The 23,187-nt window shown below is 35.9% G+C and overlaps 1 protein-coding gene across 5 annotated transcripts in view; it reads left to right on the forward strand.

The window, feature by feature from the left end:
- LOC128983921 (TRAF3-interacting protein 1-like) overlaps positions 1-23,187 on the forward strand; it is a 60,769-nt gene that overhangs the window by 16,329 nt on the left and 21,253 nt on the right. For 3 of the 5 annotated variants that reach the window (XM_054403192.1, XM_054403195.1, XM_054403194.1), the window contains exons 6-10: positions 239-621; positions 4,843-4,981; positions 7,692-7,823; positions 9,908-10,019; positions 11,152-11,283. In XM_054403192.1, the coding sequence (XP_054259167.1) occupies positions 239-621; positions 4,843-4,981; positions 7,692-7,823; positions 9,908-10,019; positions 11,152-11,283 (898 nt within the window). Of the gene's footprint in view, positions 1-238; positions 622-4,842; positions 4,982-7,691; positions 7,824-9,907; positions 10,020-11,151; positions 11,284-12,676; positions 12,751-23,187 lie in introns of those variants that run through there. The other 2 variants (XM_054403197.1, XM_054403193.1) reach the window with 2 other exon arrangements.

Raw genomic sequence — 23,187 nt, forward strand, 5'->3', positions numbered from 1 at the left:
CCTGAAGGCAAGTGAGCGTAGCGAACGAGCTAACCTGAAGGCAAGTGAGCGCAGCGAACGAGCTCCAACCTAAAGGTGAGTGAGCGTAGCGAACGAACTTCAACCAGGACGTGATTGAGCCATGCGAACGAGATCATCTTGAAAATTAAGAAGTTAAACGGGGCAAAGCCCGCGGGTTACAGCTAGTATTCTATACATATGCTTACTTACTGTTAATTGTTTACTCTGTGTCTTGTAGATCACCAAAAGAGAGAATCAAGCCTGATGAAGATAAGTCTGAAGTCCCTACCACAGTTACAGTTGGTGAAGAGTCATCTGATGTGGAGACAAGACAACTCCACAATCCTGAGCCCAAACATGATGTTAAACCTCCACCTCCATCTCCCGCAGTTGGCTTGGATAATTCAGGAAATAGTGAAGACAAAGAGGAAAGTAAAGAGAAAAAATCTAAAGAGAAATTTAATACTAAAACTAAAGACTTAGACACAAGTAAAGATCCTCTGAAAAGCCAAGATCTACATTCAATAGTTATTTCAAATGATCTAACAGACATTACTAAATCTTGTGAGGAACCTAAACGACCTCAGTCTGCTCGAGCTGTTCATCGTAAGAAATCTACAAGTAAGAAAATTTCTAAGCCTACTAAAATTTAAAAACTGAAATGTAATTGTAACTATGCAAGAGCATACGTGTGTGTGTGTGTGTGTGTGTGTGGATGATTGGATTGGGGCTTTCTCTGTGGTGTAAGGGATGACAGAGAAGGTGATAAGGTTCTAACAGACAGGTTCTTTATTTAGAATTGGAGAAATATTTCTAGTTATTTGTCTGTCTTAAATCCAATAATCCTGATTTATTTTCACTGGTAAAAGATTGTTTTGGAAAATACCATTGTATCCTATTTGTAATAGTGTAATAGTATATTCGTTACTAGTCCAGAAAATAGGTATTTACCGGAAGAGTTTGGTCATTCCCGTGCGAGACGAAGTTGAGTGCGGTATTACCATTTGAGTCTGGTAAATACATTTTGGACGAGTGACGTATGATATTTTACGCCATATTACTCTATGCTAACTTAACAATAAAATATCCTTATACCCACCGACTAAAGGATTAACAATCACTACTCATAGAGAGGTTAAGTTTTTGTTTATAACCACTCATTGCCAAATATAATCAGCTGGTTGGTGTCCAGTAAAAACTCATTACAGTACAGTAGTATATGTAATGAAACCCCCCATTTGATTAAGCTGGCAGCAGCAGCTGATTGATTGATTCTGTAGGGGCGGACCTTGTCCTGTTGCACGTCAGCCACTGATGGGCTTTTTGCGCTCCCCACATGGTACTTCAGAGTCCGTCAAACCTGAGTTGCTTAATGAACTCCAGCATCCTGTCAATGAGCTCCTCTTGAGGAAGGTGTCTGCCCCTTGTCATTGCACCAAGAGTACTGTCCCTTACCTCATTCAGAGCTGTGCAGTCGTAGAGTAGGTGATCAGCAGTCTCCTCTGATTGCCCACATTTCCTACACGCAGTGTCACCATTGTGGATCCTCAAGCGATGCAGGTGTAATTTCAGAAAGCCATGTCCAGTGACCATTCCCAGCAGCTGTTTTCTGGACTAAATCCATGCGTGGCAAGTTTGTTAAAACATTATATTGTTCCACTAAAAGTTTTTGCCACACTACACTGTTTTAATGAACTTTACACCACACTACACTATTTTGACGAACTTCCTACGCAAGGATTTAGTCCAGAAAACAGCTGTTTGCCGCCAGCTTAATCAAATGGGGTTTCATTGCGTACTACTGTACTGTAATGAGTTTTACCGGACACCTATCAGCTGATTATACTGTATTTGGGTGGCAATGAGCGGTTATAAATTAAAGCATAACCTCTCTTAGAGGTTATGACTAGTGATTTTTAGCCCTTTAGTTGGTGGTAATATATAAGGATTTGTACGGATTTAGTAGTATGGCGTAAACTATTGTACGTAACTCGTCAAAAATGTGTGTACCGGACTCGTATGGTCATCAACAACCACACTCATCCGGCAAACACTTATTTTCAGGACTTGTAACGTAATATACTATTTCACACAAGGATTTTTTCCAGAAAACAACTGTTTGCCGCCTGCTAAATCAAATAGGGTTACTACTGTATACTACTGTACTGTGTAATACATTTTTACTGGGCACCAGCTGATAATAATTGGCAGTAAGTGGTTATAAACGAACACATAACCTGTCTTGGACGTTATGAGTAGTGATTGTTAAGTCATTTAGTTGGTGAGAATATTAAGGATTTGTACAGTGTTTTCATTGTTAGCTTAATTCAGAGTAGTATGGCGAAAAATATCGTACGTTACTCGTCCACAATGTGTTTACCGGATAATCCCGTACTCAGCTTTGTCTCGTGCGGAAATGACCACACCGTATTGTAAAAACATATTTTCCGTACTAGTAATGTAATCCTTATATACAGGGTTTATATAAAGTCCCGCACGGGCTTAATATTTTTTTAACGACAACAGATAAATCAATAAGATTTGGTGAATCAACACCACACCTAAAAATCTACTTTTTCAAGGAACTATCAATTTTCTGTCATATCATGGGGACGTCCCGCAAGGAGTCAGAAGGAAATCTTAAATGGAAGCATGGGTTGGCATGCACATCAAATTAAAGGTCTTCACTAGTAGATTACAATGCCGTAATTTCAAGCTCAAAAGAACGCCTGAGTAAAAAATGGCAGTCGTTCAAAGATTCAAAATGGCGGATTCAAGAAATCTTTGAACGGCGGCCATTTTGCGCAGGATCAACCTTTTGAAGTGCGGTTTGCGGCATTGTATTCTACTAGAAAAGACCTTTCATTTGATGTGCATATTGACCTATGCTCCTATTTAAGATTTCCTTCTGACTTCTTGCGGGACGTCCCCATGATATAACAGAAAATTCATAGTTCCTTGAAAAAGTAGATTTTTAGGTGTGGTGTTGATGTGCCAAATCTTATTGATTTATCTGTTGTCGTTTATAAAATATTAAGCCCGTGCCGGACTTTATATACACCCTGTATAATACGTGAAGGCGATTTATACGAAACACTACTCCTCCGTTAATAATGGATGGATTTTTACAAACGATGTGTCAAAATTAAGTATTTTTTGTGTAGACGCCCCCTTTCACCATTTCCTGTACCGTAATGAAAGTCCTCAGGCTTTGCTCCACAGGCCATCAAAATCCCAATGTATTTCTAATGAGGAAATATTTTGTTTACTTAAACAGACGAATAATTTGTATTAATTACACCTGTTCATAGTAAACACATGATACATACGAGAGCGTTCGTTTGCATAGTGAGTTAGTTTTTAGTTTCGATAACTGGAGTGGAGTGAGCGTTCGTTTTCAGTTTCGATAACTGGAGTGGAGTGATTGATTACATTATCTTTGAGTTGACTCTTTTAAGTCATCGGAAATTATGACTGTTATTCGTTTTGAAATAACGACTGTAATACGTTGCTTAGTCCATGGTAATACTTTGCAATTGCTCGAATTCGAGCAACAGGTGCACTAGTATACTATTATTGAGTGCCTAGTGTCTACCTACTTTTGTAGTATGTGTCTATATTATTTATATAATGCAAACTTTAAATGTATTTTCAAAAGAGTTATGTAGCCTAAAAATTACGAATTACCCTACTGACAAAAATAGACAAACCCCGCACAACTTTTCAAGTGGCACTGAGCTCCTTTTCGGGTGGGGGAAATTGACTTGGACGGGCAGTACAGTCAGAGCCGAAATGTACATTCTGTTACAAAAGAAGTATTTGTCATTGTAATATTCACGAGGGCATACCGTTCTAGTGGTAGTGGGAGTAAAATAATTGAAGTTTTGATGTCAGTGTTGCCATCTTGAGTATTTTAATTTCCCCAAAATATCAATCTCTGATGCTGCCCCTTGTCTGAAGGAGCCCCACTTTCCTCTATTTGAGTGGCAACTAGTTTTCGTTCATATATGAACCATCTTCAAGCCTACAATAAGTCAACATCTTATAGTGCAGACATTTCTCAGCCTGGTCGCGTTGCTTGTATGTAAATTTTCTTCCGTCCTTTTAACTTTTTATGTACATTATATATTCCATTTATATGTGATGTGTTCGTTTTTGTTTATTCGTTTTAATTGAACTTTATTGATGACCTTCAAATGAAGTGATTGATGCAGACTCTTTGTAGGCCTGCAGATGGTTTATCCATGAAACTAGTTGCCTCTTCAGCAACCAAAGATTACTTTATGCAGATCTGTATCCAAGCAATTTTATAGTAGTTTACGCAACGATTGCGTAAAGATAGCTTTAACAACACGAATAGAAAATTTGAGGTACGAGCCTTGGCGAGTGGCTTAAAAAATTCTACGAGGGTCATTAAAACTATTTACGCAAGTTGCGTACACTACTTTACATAGGACAGTGTTATATTTCCTAAAAATCACTACTCATAACTTCTAAGAGAGGTTATGTTTTCGTTTATAACCATTACCACTGACAGTGATGCAACGAAACATGGTACCTACCAAACACTAATTGCACCACTCAACAATTGAATTGGCCTGAACAGCTGATTAGTTGGAGTTAGAATCATTACAATTTTACTTCTTCTCTCTCAATCCTTGAACCTCATTGGTCTGTAACATGTGTTGTTAAGAGTAAAGCTATGCTGTTATGAAAGTAAACAATGCTGTGATGTGAATCTTTTCAATTCAAAGAACTGAACTGAAACAGCTTCTTTAAAAAAACGGTCGTAGGTAAAAGTATTTGACTGTATATTTATATTTTCATCTTTATTTGTTCTAGAAAAACCTATTTCTACTGAACCTTGTAATAGCCAAGACGACAAAAAAGAAGAAGTGTCATCATTGGAAAAAGTAATATCCGGTCCAAAAGAATTATCGGCTTTAGAGAAGAAACCATTGGAACAAGAGACCCCTCAAAGGTATTTATTTGGTTGCAAGTTTTCAATGACATTTTTATGGAATAGAAGTAAAGCTTCTTTTGTTAGTCTAGTAAATAGAGTGTGTCAGGTATGTTTTAACTTTGGAATGTTTGTCTTGTTATAGTTTTATTACTGTGTCTACTTTCTGGACTGTGTTTTACTTATACTTGAGTATCCGTCTACAGGATTTTGTCAGAGGCGATTTTGAAGATTTGCCCCCACTGGGCTATCCACAATCCCCCCCCCCCCCCCATCATAAGCAACCGTGTAAGTTTATCTTGGTTCTGGGGCGGGTCAACGCCGAATCACATCACAGTGGTCAAAGGAGTGACGTGTGTGCCTCAGCTCACTTGTCTATTACCACTACAGTAGCTGAATCTTCACTAGCTTGACTTATCTTATTCTTATAATTTTTTTCATTGCATACCTACTCATTAGTAATTAATTACCTTAGCCATGAGAATAATTTTAAATTAAAAAATAAACAATTAAGAGGTTTGGTTTGATAACGAGATTTAAAATATTTCAAGTAAAATGATGGTTTTTTAAATGATCATAGTATGTAACATTGTTTTACAACATAATGGAGTTCATAATATGACGACTGCTTTAAAAAATATTATTTTAGAAGTCGAGAGTTGTGTGTCTTAATTGAGACCAATGATTGACTTATAATCAAATAATTTGTATAGCTAAATTAATCACCTCAAATTAAACTAAGTTTTTTTTTACTATTAACAATTTGATTCCACACCTACTCCAATAAAATAAAGTAGTATTTAGATTAATCCTAAATACTGTACTAATTTATTTTATCGGAGTAGGTGTGAAATCAAATTGTTAATAGTAAAAAAAATAAAAAGGTAGTTTAATTTGAGGTGATTAATTATTTTGTTATCAAAATTTTATTGAAATAGCATACTGAATAAGCCTTACATGACCGGTGACAGTATTTTAAAATATTGCTCGCATGAGTAACTCGCGAGCCAATGGGTCATCACGCCACATCGCTGTCTGCTGATTCAAACGAGTCCATGGCTGTTTTCGGGGATGGAAGCTTGGTTGAGAGATGTGTGATAGTGCGTGTTGTTGGTAGAGGTTGAATGTGGAAAGGTTTGATGATTAACAGTAGCTGACTGAGCTGTCTGACTAAGTAGTTACATTTATGTTTCATATTCAACCCTCGACTTTCCTAGTTATGAAGTTTTTTTTTTTATTTAAACTCAATATATATTTAAAATTCCAAACTAAAAAAAAACATACTTCTACAATTTGCCGCCCTGGGCTGCAGCCCCTCCCCCCCCCCCTAATCCGCCACTGGATTTTGTTGTATATGGACCAAATTAACTGGTGCTGTAATATTAGGAATATATTTATTCTCTTATACCACCATATTATAAATTATGAGTACTCAGACACGTTTACAACTGTGATTTCCCTACTGCGTATGATTATCTGTAATTTAAGGTCTCCAACCAGCTCCAGTCAGGACTAAGCAAGTTAGTTCAAATCTGACAATAGCATTGTGTTCTTTATATTTCCCCAGTATTAGTAGCTGGTTCCTACCTCTTCACAATGAGTAGCCTTGGTTGCTGATAACAATGTGAGGAATAATTAAAGAACCTGTCAGTTATGAATAACACTCTGTGATTAAGATTTCTGTGTGATAAGATTCATTGTTTCTTAGAGGATTTTTTTTTTTGGAATGGAATAGAGTTCGGCTACCTTACCTGAGTAAAATAGAGCCCCGTGGTTAATATATACAATAAAAAAAAACACAAAACTAAACATAACACAACATTTCGTCCTGGAGTAGGACTTTTTAAGAGAGTAAGTTGAAGAGAAATCTGAAGAACTCTGGTGGAGTAGGACTTCTTAAGAGAGTAAGTTGAAGAGAACTCTGAAGAACTCTGGTGGAGTAGGACTTCTTAAGAGAGTAAGTTGAAGAGAACAACGGTCTATTTACTGAAACACTGCCATCATGATACATATATTTACAATGGTCATACTCAGCAGAGTGTACTATATGAAATACACTACAAGTGAGGGGATTTTTAAAAATGTATCTTGACGTAACTGAACACAAGATTGCTGAACTGATATGGATTGTCTCTAAGAAAACAAAGGATAACAGTAAACGCTAGTAGTCTTGAACATGCAAACTAGCAAAGTTTCCAAAACTTCTATCATTGTAAACACTTCTAGTAAACACCTACTGCCGGCTTCATAATTGAAATATGTAAAAAATTCTGCAAACGCCATAAACCTCTTAACATATGTTTTACATCCAAACACTTTTCCCCATACACATCTGACTCTTTCACACAGAACCCTAGTTATAGAATGTCATTCATTCTTTGCAGGACCAATAAATTTACCTTACATCGTTATCGGCTATGATAAAACTAATTTGTTCATAGGGATGAGAACTGGCTAGAATAGTAGATGGGAGGAGTAAAGAACATGATGCTACAGTCAGATTTGAAAAAGCTTGCTTGGCCTCCACTGGGTTTTTTTATATCTTATTTCATAGACAACCCTCATATTTGTTTCTTGATATTTACTTAACTTAAAGTGACACATTTTTTGTAAAATGACACATGAAACAAACAAACAAAAACTTCAAAACAAACTTCAAATATTGTATTAGGATGAGAAGTCTACTAGCACTATTCTAGGTCAAGAGTTTAACAGACTTGTCATTTGTCAGCAGTACCAACGTAGCTGCAGTGGCAAGAGAGACAAAGAGACCGAGAACAGCAGCTCGACCGGCCAGCGCGAGGCCCGGGGCCCCGAGAGTGAGAGACAGAGGCATGGTACAACTCAACGACACTGACAACAAGTGAGTAATACTTCTACACACAGGTTTATCAGACCAACCAATCAAGTGGTACAGGTTCCCCATTTTTATGTTGTAATGTGAGCAACCCGCCGGTGTTTAAATATTATAATTACAATGAAATGACTAAATATTTGTTATGTATAGAGGGTTAAACGTATTTTGTTCGCTATATAGGGGCACATTTTCTATTGACTGATATGGTGTTCACACAGGAATTGTAAAATATTACGTTATATAGAGCAAATCGTTACATCAAGGCTTGACATCGAGGAGTGAGAGTAATCCCACATGTAGAAGTTGTGCTGCTGTTTTATTCCATTTTAAACAAAGTAAATTTAAATTTTTTTTTGTTTAGTATTTTTTGTTTGGTTTTTATTGGGTTTAAAATGTGAAATTAAAGTCCATAGAAGTTAGAGCATTTAAGGAGGAAGTGAGAAAAATGTATATAATTGCATGAAAATCTTTATAGAAGCAGACAAGAAGGGTATCTATCATGGAGATAATGCGGGTGAGTTTGACTTTGGACATTCCTGGCTGGCTTATCCATCCACCTGACTCAGTGCTATGCAATGTCAATGTCTGTTATGTAATGTTATGTGCTTGAACTGAACTTGACTCTGACACATGGATTTGTTTGTATTGGTCCTGCTTTATTTAATAAAATAATAATCCAGGAAAAATCATATTTTCCAAAGTTTAATCCTAATAAATTTAAAAATTAAGGAAAGCATTGATGAGACTGTTTGTACCACATAAGTTGTGTAAAATCTTATAATTTGTTTGGTTCAGCTGTCTGAAATTGTGAAATAAGACTAGCGTCTCATTTTCCCTTCCAGAAACTGATGAGAACCTTTTCTGTGAAGGAGTGGGGGATTGTGGGAGAGCCCCTCACGTTGATTTAAGAAAATCTTTAAATTTATTTAATAATATTTTAGTTAGAAAATTTACTTTTTAATCATAAAATTAATTTTAAAATTTTTAATTATAAAATTAAACTGTCATAACCTTACCTAACCAACCAAACTTGCTGATCATATAAAAAGATATAAGATAAAAATCGAATGAAGGTTTACTAATAAAAAAAAAAAAAATAGTTCTGTTCATAAATAAAATTATAAATGCCTCAAATTCTAGCAAAAGATGTACAGTACAGTTAAGAAGTATTCGAATTCTAAGCAAAAGCTTGAACAAAAAGTTAGTGTCACCAGCAAGATTCGAACTGGGGACCTCCAGATCACAAGTCTGAGACACTATCAACTACGCCACAAACACCGATGGAAACATTTCGTCTCGTTACGGTAATGGTGTTCCCTCAAGAGCAGAGTGACGTCACGCCCCCCACTCCTTCTCTAAAGAGGTTCTCATCAGTTCCTGGAAGGGGAAAACTAGGCGCTATAGTGAAATAAGCATTTTGCAGTTCTTATTGTTTACATTGAAATGTCAGCACAAAGTTAAACATTGTGAATTTTCTCATGCTTCTATGGAGACCAATTAATATTTACTTTTGAAAACCTCATCTCAAAACTTTGGACATCCAAGGGGCTCAAAATAAATTTAAAAAAGGAGAAACATTATTTACTATGGTCAAGGCACTCACTGCCTCGCCAGCAGTAATAGAAAAACATTCACTTGAGTTCTAAACTACCTGAATATGATGTAATATCCATGGTACACAATATACAGATACTGTGAACAAACTTGATGTCAGTAGGCCTATGTTTAATGACATCCTATTTTACTGGACCCTCATTTCATTGAGGTTTTATTCCATTTATACCTTCAAACCACGAGCCCAGGATCAAAACAGCTAGAGAAAGCCTATACTAGAAAGCTTTGTTCTTCTCCTGTGACATCAAATATGCCAATGGTGATATAGGGACGTAGCCATGTCATTGACAAGTCTTCTTGTTCTTTTATAGAAAATGCAATTTTGCTGTTTAGTACTTCTTGTTTTTCATTATTTGAAAGTGTGTTTCCTAACAGGTATAAAAACAGCAAGTCTTCTTAAACTTTAAAACTAGTTTTATATTATATCTATACATTTGAGGTTTGTGTCGCACTAAATGAATGGACACATTTTTCAGGCAAGTGAATGAACCTGTGAATTTAATAGTAGATTCTATTGACCTTCCTAAAGATGATGATGAAAGCTTGGTGATTGTTGAGGCTCCTTCATCAGAGGGTGTAGTGGATCAGGTAACTTTACATTATCACTTTCAGCAGTAGCAGTACTTTCCAGAAATATTTTTAACAGAATTCATTAGCATCTCTGAACAAAACTTCTAGAGAAACAATTTAGTACATTATTAATTAACACCTCAAATACCATCGGCACAATGAACTCTAAGAATCACTAGATACTGTATTCACTTTAGACTGCTCATATTGTGTTGTTGACACTTGACAGTCAACAGATCATTACGCTCAGCGCTTGTTGTGGCAATAGTTAGAACTACTGTTTGGACGGAGTCCCAAACGCTCTATATCTATTGCATTAGAACCTGACTCAGCGCTGTGATTGGTTGAATTCTTCCATGCAGTTTATATGGGAGTTTGGACTCATATCTACTGAGTCCCCAAGTACTTACTACCTATTGCAAAAACATATTGCGTCCATTATCACCCGTCCCAAAGATATTGACCCTTCTAACATGTATGTACATTCAGATGCAGGAATAAAATATCATAAAGTTAATTATTATTATTTATACTTTTGTCTTGAAAATGGGAGGACTCTGTCACAGAGTCCTTATGGACCAGCCGTCACTGACTTTTAGGTTGTAACTAATCATTTCAGTCGGCTTAGATAACTTTATAGTTAACAGAAAATCTGCTACACAAAATATTAATCATTTATCTGTTGATTGCCACATCTTGGTAACCATTAGGTGCAGAATAAAAGTGTGATATTTAAAATTGACTGTTTTTTTTTTTTTAGCTAATTTGAACAGTAATAAATTATTGAAATTTATATAGGACCTAGGCAGAAAGTCTAAAAACCTGATTTTTGGGGAATACAACGCTCCCTAAATCCTATTATCAGATTGGGCTGATTTACTGATTTGGAAACTTGTTAAATTAAAATTGCTATTGGGCTTCCTAGTCCCTTTTAGTGTGATCTTAGTTGAGTATGCAGTAATAAAGGACGGCTGCCGAACTGGTTGAACAATACCTGACTTAGGACTTGCTGATAGACTTTCTATAGTGTTGCTGGAATAGAATCATAAAGTAGGAATGTTCCGGCTTAGTTTATCTCTTATACCTACAAAACACAATAAATTTTTTATTGCTGTATTGTTGTTCTGAAGTGCATGTAATATTTTTTTAGGTGGTGGGTGAAAACCAACTACTATCAGGGGATCAAGGACATCTAGTATCTCAGATTTTAGAAACACAGAAGGAATTAGAAGAAAATGTTAATTTTGAAACCGGACTGGATTATATTCAAAAAGTTGATATTGTAGGTATTTTATAAAGAGTTTTTAAGAGTTATTTCCAATAATATTAATTATATCATCACTCATCACAAATAACTGTAGCCGTTTTTTAGTTAGGTCGAAAATTGATTACCCTCTTAAAGCAGATTGCTACATTAGAATCAGCAAAATTATCGTGCAATTTTGGATTTAAGTTACATATACAGTCAAAAAAATTCCCGGAATGAATATCTGTAGACATGTAGCGTGATCATCAGCGGGAAATTTGCCTTGCAGGAATGGCATATCGGTAGTGCGGGTATAGCTGACGAGCCGTAGTGCAGCATTGGTAAGCGCTTTTCGTGTACCTGCAAGTCTACATTATCGGTAACTGTCAGTCGTGTACCTGCATTGAAATATGGCATTTCATGAACAGCGTACAAACATTAAGTTCTATGTTTTCTGTGTATAGTCAATGGTTTTACTTAAAAAACCACCTAGTGAGACTCTTGAGTTGTCAATTCAAGCTTACAGAGGAAAGAATATGAAGAAAAGTCAGGTTTATGAGTGGTACAAACAGTTTCATGACAGCCTTGAAAGCATCGACGATGACCCTCATAGTGGACGTCCTTCAACAGCAGTCAATGTTGTAAACATTGAGCGAGTAGGCTATGAAGTTGTGTGTGAAAATCAGAAATTAACAATCGATGAATTTCCAATTGACATTTATCTCATGGAAGTGTTCACACCATCCTTCATGGTCATTTGAACATGCATCGAATTTGTTCACGAATGGTTGCAAAACTGCTGTCTCCTGAGTACAAAGACACTCGAATGTTAATGGCTGGTGAATTAATTCATTTGGTCCATGCAGATCCAAATATTTGAATAAAATTGTGATTGGTGGCAAAACATGGTGTTATCTCTACAACCCTCTACCAAAACGACAGACCTCTGAATAGAAAACAAAAACATCTCCAAGTAAGGAAATATTTCCTGTGGACAAAAACAAAGGAAAAGTGATGCTTGAGGTGTTTTTTTTTTCAAAAGGAATTCACTACAAGTTTATCCTACAGGGGCAAACAGTAATCAAGGTAATTTACATCAAAATTCTCAGGCGCTTAAGAGATGCCATCAGAAGGAAACGCACTGAAAAATGGGCGGGAAACAATTGGATTTTCCTTCATGACAACTCACATATGGTCACTGCTAGTTTAAAGTTGGAATAAATAGTACAGGATGGGAAATAGAAATAACTACTTTTTTAAGAACTTTTTATAATTTATTTAAAAACTCACCTGCCAGAAGGTCTTATATGTACAGTTATCTAGATCTAAATTGTTTCCTCTGCAATTTGTTAAGTAAGATGGGTTGAAAGTGGACCTGTAGCAGAAAGGACATTGAAAATCTTACCCAACGTAATAAAATATCTTACAGATACGGCTCAAGAACCCAATTCCTACAGTTTCAAGGTTGTGAAGGGAAAAATAAAATACAAAATGTTGTCACCTAAACTTGCATTCTTTTCATATATGGCCTCAATCAATGATAGAGCCTTTTCTTCGGGAATTCCAAGGAGATCAGCCGATGGCACCTTTTTTTGTATAAAGAATTAAATGCACTAGTCTTATCATTTATGGAAAAAATTGTAAAGGAAGAAGTTTTAAAAATTCTAAAAACAGAGCGGAAAAAATCCAACTTACTAATGAAAATCTTAAACCTGCTAAAACAATAGATATAGGCTTTGCTACACGTGACACGCTCAGATGAAAAAAAACACAATTAGACATACAAACCTTCCGAAATGAATGCAGAACGGCTATTGTAGCCATGACAAAAAAACTCATGAAAAATTCTCCACTTTATTAAAGTTTAACGAAATACATTTCTTTTTTGGATCCGGGAACAATTGGTTTTGATAGAACACTTGCCGAGGTTAGATTAACAAACTGCTTGGAGTCGTTTGTTACAAAAAATCTAATTTCTGGAATCAAAGCTGACTCCATTAAGAATCAATACAAAGAAATATTCATCTCTGAAGAAAGTGTACAAATGTGCAAAAAGAACAGAAGAAAAGAGATCTGACTTGACAAGTTTTTGTTTGAAATGATTTGTAATTAATAACGGAGGGACGAACAGTGCAAACATTTGACAGACTTTTGTACCATCATATTGACGCTGTCTCACAGAAACTCTACAGTAGAGCGAGGTTTTTCCATTAACTCTGAGTGCATTGTGGAAAAAAGTGCGTGAAGGAGAAAAGTTTGGTTGCCTTGTGCCAAGTCTACGATGGAATCAACTCAGCTGGTGTCCCAATAGAGGAATTTGAAATAAAGAAGGAGCTGGTTCATTGGCAGAGAGATTCAGGCGTCTGGAGCATCCCTCTGGACTATCTGGAGAAGAAATTTTGAGTCTCTAAAGCCGGGTTTACACGATGCCAGTTGGCGAGACAATTGCCAGGAGACAACTGACTGGCTTGGAATTACTGGCTTCGTGTAAACACTTCAGGCCAATTGGCAAGCCAATTGTCCCGCCAACTGTCCCGAAATTCAGTTGTCTCCGGGAGTAGACTGAGGACAATGAGCTGGGCCCAGTGAGGCCCCCACCCCTCGAAAACCCAGTTATCGTGACAATTGGCACCGTGTAAACGGTGTAGAGGCCAATAGCACTGTCTTGTCTTTTAGCAGTAGTACCCTGGTTCACTGTAAAATGCCTGGGCAAGTGTTGGCCACGTGTGAACAGGTTCTCGTTCAACTTGCCTGGCCTACGACAATTCCAAAACCACGTGATGCCAATTGGCAAAGACAATTGTCTCGCCAACTGGCATCGTGTAAACCCGGCTTAAGAAGTCAACTTAGCGTGAGTTTAGTCTCCAAAATCATTTATTTCATTTTAGTATCGCGCTTGTGTGTTGTGTATGTGTTGCATCAAAGTTTAGTTACCATGGCCTGCTGTCACTTTTGTGGCAAATTAGGTACTGCAAACATCAAAGTGAAATATATATGTATCAATTTAAATGTATTTGTAACCATAATTTATTATATTTCTAAATCTGCTTGCTCGCTCGCAAAATAATTAAAAATGTCTTAAACATTTAATTCTCTCTCTCTAGAGAGAGATTGTTTGAATTTAAAATTTAGTTGTATTTAATTAAATATTATTTCATTTATTTAATTCCATTTGACAACATACACTCCATCTCCCTTATTAGTTGATTATCAGACTTTTAATTTATTTTTTTTGCGTAATTTATTTTTAACTTTGTAGACTACCTGTTTAATACAGATAAATAGAACCTTTTGCACTTTTGTGTCAAATTATTGATAAAAAAATTTGATTTGCTTTTAAGTACTTAAATACTTGTGTTTTATTTAAAAACAAAAATAAACTGTTATAAACTATAGGCTATAAATACAACCTCTTCATTGCCACTAGATGACCCGTGCTGCTCCGCAGCATTGAAATTAATAATAAAAAAATAAAATACTAAACTTAATAAGGGCGGTACAACTTTAATTAAACCCTTATAGGGCTGCTGGATTAATTTCGCCTTATGACCAAATTAAAGTATAACACATTCCATATAACACAGAGAAAATCGCCCCGATGTATTTTTTTCCGTTTTTAAAATCAATTAATTCAGAACAATATCCACACACTTCCTAAAAGCACCTACAGAGAAAGCACGTACATTTGTTAACTCATATGTATCACAGCGTGAATGAGGCTTTATTAAGAATGTTTTATTAACAACAATATTTCTTGTAAAATAGACATCTCTGTCGGTAGAATTGCATGTACGCATATTCTCAGGAGTAGTTCCCTCCATCTGGTAATCTTTATTAATATTACGACTTTTATAATACTTCCTTCCAAACAATGTTTGCTGTTCGTCCACCTTTTGATTTAGTTTCTACTTTTACAGTATCGAAAGATTTCCCTCTCGATAAGGCGACATACAACTGACCGTGACTAAATACTGGTTCAGGCAAGTACACACCAACTTGATCAATCGTTTGGCCCTGCGCCTTGTTGATGGTCATGCAGAACGCAACCTTTATGGGGAATTGTCTTCATTTGAAAGAAAATTGTACTGTAGAATCTGATGGAGAGAGATCAATGCGGGGTAATAGTGCACGTTGTCCAATATTTGTGCCAGTTATGATTTCTAAGTCTAAACTGTTTTCATACATTTTCTTGACAATAAGTCTTGTTCCGTTTAGAAGACCTGCTGTGTAGTTTAAATTTCTTAATAACATCACAATGGCACCTTCCTTTAAGACTAATTTGTGAGAAGGCAAACCAGTCATCTCAAGGCTGTTGAGGAATTCAATAGGGAATTGCAATAGTTCACTGTCATCATCTGTAATTAGTTTATTCACACTTATATATGTTTTGCTTGAGCCTGGGATGAGGTCTAAAACTCTTTTATTGATTTCCTCACAATGCTCATTCTTTGGTGCTAAAATGGCACATTTTGATAAGTACGATGAGTCCATAGGCGTTTGTAGGTTTTTTCCATAAATTTCTGAAACTATGTCTGAATCAGAGATAAGTGGTGGGGGTAAGTCCACAGATTTGTCATCAATTGTTGGGTATTCCCCATTGCCAATTTCGAGCAAAAAGTTAGCAAAATCTAACTCATTAGTTTTAGCCCTCATATTTTTTGTTAATTTAAAAATTTTGAATAGTGGCCATAGGTATGAAAACTTAATTGAATTCTGAACAGTAGAGGCTCTAGATGAATGAGGCACAACCGGCAACACTTGCCGGAAATCTCCACCTAAGATAATGATTTTCCCACCAATGGCACATCGTTATCCATTATATCTTTCAGTAGCCGGTTGACACACATTAGAGCATATTTGTTGGCCATAGGTGCTTCATCCCAAATTATTAATTTTGCAGAACGAATGATAGAAACCTCTTTACTGTTGACTTTTAAGCCGGAGACAGAATGTTCATTCAAATTCAGTGGTAATTTAAATCGGCTATGAACTGTGCGGCCAAAGGGAAGTAACATAACAGCAATCCCAGTCTATGCAACGGATATGATTGGCATTCCAATATTAATGCATCTCTGGATTAAGCATTTATATACAAATGTTTTTCCGGTGCCACCAGGTCCATCTATGAAGTATGCCTTAACACTTGCAGACTCATCATTGTTTAGAAGTAAGTTTAGAATTTCATCAATCACAACACGTTGTTCTTCATTTGATGAAGCGATCATTTTCGCTAGTTCATCATGTTGGATTTCATCTATAGTTTCCTCTATACATGTATTTTGAGGCAATTCATCAATAGATGGTAAATCAAATGACTTCAGAGAGAAACCATGTAATTTTAACGTTTCTGAAATATCTTTCAGAGCTAATTGGTAAGCTATTTCGGTCGGGTATGATCTAAGGAAATCTTCAGACATTGAGTCCTTAAAGAGATTCCACAAATTCAGAACATTTGATGGACACTGAAATATACAGATGTAGGCAAACAACTGTCGAAGCTGGTATGGCATTTGAAAAGAAGAGGCCTCCTGTAAGGCTCGCTGCCATTCCATATCATCCAATATTAATCCTCGTGCTGTTGCTGCTGCCTTAAATGTAGGATGTGTGAAATTTTCATACGTTTTCAAATCTTCAAAACTGGTAGCACCAATTAAATGTAGTAATAATATACGTAAATGATATCGCTCGGAATCCGCAGGTGAAACATTATACATTCGGCCAATCGTTCTAGAATAGTGTTTACGTTTATGCCATTCATTTTTCTTCCATACATAGTGAACTGGTGTTTCGGGATATACATAAGGACTTCTAGTTGAAGGATTGCTGTTCAACTTGAACCATGCTACTAATTGGGTAGTTTTTAACTGTGCTTGGATTAAACCTTCCTCCGGGGCATCGTTTCTGAAGTAAACATTCTGAGAATCAGGTAAATGGACTGGCAATCTAACCACAGTGTGAGATTGATCGTGCATGCAATATGCAAACATTCTCCAAGCAGCTTCACTTGGTCCAACATATCGAGCATTCAGGAATAAATTAATTTCATCGTGATCAAGTACATCGTTTTCCCTTGCTACCTCTATATTGCAACAATCGTGACCTTTATATACATACTTATGGATGTACTTTATAGATCGTACACTGGAGCAGATCTCTACATTAATATGTGCACGGAAATATAGAAGAAGAAATGGATTGTATGGCACAATGAACTGATTTGTAACATTTACATCGTCTCCAGTTGCACGTTTAGTTATGGTTCCCCCATTATTTCTACGCTTGTAAATCGGATAGCCATTAACATTATCTTGCGTTTCCTCAATAAAGGATTTAGGGAAATCTTTTTTGCATTTTCCATCCTTCATACATACACAGGAAGGATTTAATATACCACACGGCCCATGCACCATGTGCTTACTAACTAAGTCATACAAATCTTGGTTTATGGGATCGGGAATTTCGGCCGAAACAACTTTGCCAATGTCCTCTGGACACCTAAACTTACAATCATCATCTAACGTTAGAAGCAAATGAACATGGGGCAATCCACGCTTTTGGAACTCCACTGTATACAAAAATGCTTTTATTGCTCCAAATATCCCAACTGTACACAGTAGACGTATTAGTTCCTGAACCTTAGTATGAAATACCCTTACAACAATGTCTGGTCTGTTATTTGGCGTCTCCCAAGTATGAATACTCCCTGTTATTTCAGGCCATGCCGGATTGCAGGTAAGGGTGAATTTAAAATTGTGGGAAAAATTTAGTCCCACCAATTTTTCAACCATTTTTGATTTTATAAAAATAAAAATTAAATTTGTCATACATAGCATATAATAACAGCTACCATATAAATGCATAAAATATAAACAAAAATGATTTTAATAATATGAAAAATATTCCCAAAGAGTGTTTTAAACAGATCGCTAACGGTCCCGAAGTGCAACATGGCTGATTGAAGATTGCAAATATATAAAATAAATACAAAAATAAAATGTAATAACAACTTTAAGATAACCGTTGAATATGGATCTTTTAATTCATGAGGTTATTTTAAAGCAAACGAAAATATGAAACAGCATTTTTTAATTACATTTGAATGTCCCGCTATCTCGATTTAAATTTCCCGCACTTTTTAAACTTGCCGCCATTACTCACTTGGCGTCTCACAAGAAGCACCCTCTTCACCAGTGATTGCAGTTTGTTTAGTGAAGTGAAATCGTATGCTATTCTTTCAGTTAATCTTCGTGTTTACCAGTTTATCATCAAAAATCAAGGTAAGTTCTACTCAGTATGTTAATTAAGCAACAGATCGCTAACGTGCATAACTTTTAACTTTTCAGATGAACATTAACGAAAACGCCGTAATGTAAGAATACGTAGTGAGCAACATAACCTCAAAGTTTGTTTTCCCGCCACAATGCTCGTATTAAGGCGCTAGTTACTAGAACAACTAAATTTCACAGATCGCTAACGAACAGCTCGCTAACGTTTTCGATCTGTTTAACTGTCGCTAACGTTAGCGATCTGTCCGATAACGTTAGCGATCTGTCTGCTGATGTTAGCGATCTGTCTACTATTGTTAACGAGCTGTATAATTGTTACAAGAATGACGTTATGTTTTAGTAAGTTTACGTTTTAACAGTATTGCACAATGTTTACATTAAATCTCTCTTAGCCTAAATATTTCTCAAGTTTATTTTTATCCCTTCAATTAGTTTATATCATGGTCGTACTATGCTATCATGCAGCTAAGGACGTGATCATGACCCTTTTCTTCACGTAGCGATACATTGTTATTTAAAAATATTTCAGATTTTGTACCATATTATTTTACATGGAATTCGAAGTCTATTAAATTAGGTATCAAAAGTAGTCTTTCGGTGTTTTTTGAAATTTTTTCCAACTGATTATGAAATTTTGCGTCTCTTCATTGTTGGTACCAATTATGGTGTCACAGTGGTGGTTCATGCCGTTTTTAGTTAACATTATCATGCTAACATAACAAAGCAAGTACACTTTTCTAATCTGTGAATTAATTAAAAACAACTTAATGTAATGACACTGTTTGGATGGTTAAATATTTCAAAATGATTTGTATTGTTTTCACCGTATTTCCCAATTTTGTATTAATGCTGGAATGATATCAGGTAAGTTTAAACAAGTGAGTATTGCGATTTTGTATCTTGTTTTCAGACTTGCTGGTAAAGTTTGCAGCAATGGCGAAGAAGGTGAACAATAAACATATTCAGATTTCGGAAAAATATGAGCGACAAAAGAAATTAGCAGCAGAGAGACAGCGTCGGTTCAAGGCCAAAATGACCGAAGAGCAGCTAGAAAAGAAGAGAAAAAGAGACAGAGATAGACTAAAACGGTTGAAAGAAGAAAAGAAAATTAAACCAATAAAAGAAATGAAGCCGTCTGAGCAAAAGAAAATAAGAAAGCAATGGCGAAAGTATTGTACGACGTACAGGAAGAAACAAAGAGCTTTGAAAAATGTCTTAAATCAAACCCCTCCATCTTCTGCGAATGAGGAAGAGAATCCCGAAATAGTAGTTTCAAGACAGAAAGAAAAAGGGCGAAAACAGGTTCGTCGAGATAGAGCTAAGGCATATAGGACAATAAACAAGCAGGCGGATAAAATTAAAAAGTTGAAACGGAAAGTAGAAAAATACAAAAAACGACTGCAAAGAGAGATCAAAAATAAAACTAATTCACCGGGTTCGCCATCTCCGAACAAGAAAGTTAAAGAATTGATTGGAACCGAACGTGTTTCGCCTAAAGTTAAAAAACAACTTTATGTTGGATTCACATTGCAAAAGCAACTGAAAAACCAGATAGCAGGGGTCAATCCTAGAGCGAAAGAAAGACAGATTATGACTAAAGTAATAGGCACAAAAATCTTGAAACGGTATAGAGTCCAGACATATTTGAAAAACATTGTTTCTTATAAACACAATCAACGAGCAAAGAAAGAGGTTGATGGTCAAACAGTTGATATAACTTACACAAGAAAGCAGCATGAGACTGTACGAGTTAAAGAGGCATTGACGTTAAGGCGATTTTTTGAAGATGACCTAGTTTCAAAGATGTGCCCCGGTAAAAAAGACTCTGTACAAAATGGGAAAAACAAGAAACAACGCCGTATTTTGCTAGACAACATGAAGAACTTGTATACAAAATTCTGTAAAGAAAATCCAAACATTAAGATAGGATATACTACGTTTGTAAGATCTCGTCCGTTTTGGGTGACTCGCCCCAAAGCTAGAGACAGAGAAACATGTGCCTGCGTCATCCATGAAAATTTTGAATTCCTGGTTTCTTCATTAAGTTCAGCAAATGTTATCAAAGAAAAGAGTGGCCGAGATGTACTTAAATCCCTTGTTTGTTCCTCGAGGAATGAGAAATGCATGTTAAAACAATGCAAAGAATGCAAAAACAATGATATTGAATTTAATGTAAATGACAGCGAAGCAAACGTGAAGTACTCCAAGTGGAAAAATATTCAAGAAGAAAGGAACATTAAGGGGGCAAAGAAGAATATTAAAAGAACTGTTAAGGAGGAAATAGTGGCTCCAGTTTCAGAACTCATTGACATGTTTCAGAAAGCACTGCCCATATATAAAAAACGTGTTTTCAGCATGCTTCACCAGGCCAACAAACTGAAAAAGGTTAGAGAAAACCTTAAGGAGGGAGAGCTTTTGCTACAAATAGATTTCTCCCAAAACTACATTTGTAAATTGGGAACCGAAGTCCAATCTATGCATTTTGGTGCTTCGAAAAAACAAGTGTCATTACATACCGGTGTAATGCACTACATTTCTCAAGGAGAAGTAGTCTGCAAATCCTTTTGTACGGTTGCTGATAATTTGGAACACCAATGTCACGCGGTTTGGGCCCACATGCGACCAGTGCTGGAGGATGCAGCTGAAAGGCTCCCCTTAACCCACACCGTCCACATATTTTCCGATGGTCCATCGTCACAGTACAGGAATAAGGGCAACCTGTATTTCATGAAAGAAATGTTACCTAAGTTTTTTTAAAACTTAAAGGTTTTTACCTGGAACTTTTCTGAACCGGGACACGGTAAAGGGTCGATGGACGGAGTAGGTGGATCAATTAAAAGGACTGCAGACGACTATGTAAAGCATGGTAATGACATATCTTCGGCAGCAGAGTTAGTTAGAGTATTAAGGAAGAATAGCTCTGTAATGCTCGCCGAGGTGTCAAACGGCGAGTTCGTGGAGATGAAAAGCCTACTTCCCACTAATCTTATTGCCCTAAAAGGTATCATGGGAGTGAGACAAGTAAGCTGGAACAGCAGGGGATTTATGTTCGGATCAAAACTGTCTTGCTTCCAGTGCTTAGACACATCAAAGCCGTGCAAGCACTATCACTTAATGGAAATTCGAGACAACGTGACAAAGTCTTCTACTTCCAAGAAAAGAGCTGCTTCTGCTTCACGTACTTCCACACCAAAAACCTTAAAATTGGAAGACGTTTCTTCAGAGGAGGAGTGGTTACCAGAGGTGAAGAAAGAGATGAGCTTGGCTTCCTCTTCTACGTCAAAGAAGAAATTAACAGTTGAAGAGGTTTTTTCTTGTTCAGACGATGAGAAGTTGGTTAAATGTGTACCTGTGCTCAATGAGTCATCATTGGTAAAAGGCTGTTTTGTCGTTGTTTCTGTGGGAAGTGAAAAGAAAAATAAAAAACCGCTTAATTTTGTTGCGGTTGTGAAAACAGAAGTTGACAGTGAGGATGAACTGAAAGTGATGTTCATGAAAAACATATTGAAAGATAAGTCAGTGTACGTAATGTACGAAAAAGACGTATCATATGTTTCATATGATCAAATTGTTGGAGTTCTGCCAAGCCCATCAGTTGTAAAAAAGAGGAGAACCATTATGTATAAATTCAAAAACTGCGTACAACTGTAATGTTTGTTGTTGTTGTCATACTGGTTCTAAAATGAAAATTGTCACCTTCATTTCTAGAATTGTAATTATCTTGTTCTTGTGATCTCCCAAGACTCATTTGTATTTCTTTCTTTTGTAGGATTACTGTTTTGATTTACGTAATACTCCAAATTTTTGTTGCTATTGTTATACTGGTTCTAAAATGAAAACTGTCACCTTCATTTTTAGAATTGTAATTATCTTGTTCTTGTAATCTCCCAAGAGTCATTATTATTTCTTTCTTTTGTAGGCTTACTGTTTTGATTTACGTAATACTCCAAATTTTTGTTGCTATTGTTATACTGGTTCTAAAATGAAAACTGTCACCTTCATTTCTAGAATTGTAATTATCTTGTTCTTGTAATCTCCCAAGAGTCATTTGTATTTCTTTCTTTTGTAGGATTACTGTTTTGATTTACGTAATACTGTAGTTTTGATTGTTTTACTATAGACCGCGACAGATCGCTGACGTCAGTGACAGATCGCTAACGCCGTTACAGATCGCTAACGCCGTTACAGATCGCTAACGCTGACAAAAACTCTTAAAATCCAGTAAAATAGATTTATTTTCATATTTAAGGTTAATAACATGAAATAATTTAATCTGTTATTACACATAACCTAAAAATCTAATCCATACAAATTTAGATTCGAACATTACTTGAAATTTAAATGTTTTAATCATGCCAGTTGGTTTAATATTCGTCTATTTGTACCGTTTATATATACATAAAACGTAAAAATGTTTATAATTATATGTAGAATACATTGTTGTAGGTATGTTTTATCCTAAAACTATACTTTTTAAGGTCTAATTTTAAAGAATGGATTTTTATAGATTTTAATAAGAACGTTAGCGATCTGACAAAATTCTCTATGTTCGGCCAGTAAAAATAAAAAAAAAATTGTAAATATTAAAATTAAGCTATGCTAAGGCTGATATTATGTTTGTAAGGTTATTTTATAACAATTAACAAAAAATAAA

The sequence above is a fragment of the Macrosteles quadrilineatus genome, unplaced genomic scaffold (assembly GCF_028750875.1).
Source record: "Macrosteles quadrilineatus isolate MER2022 unplaced genomic scaffold, UCM_ALF_1.0 Scaffold_2__2_contigs__length_208266976, whole genome shotgun sequence".
In the NCBI taxonomy this organism is placed as follows: domain Eukaryota; kingdom Metazoa; phylum Arthropoda; class Insecta; order Hemiptera; family Cicadellidae; genus Macrosteles; species Macrosteles quadrilineatus.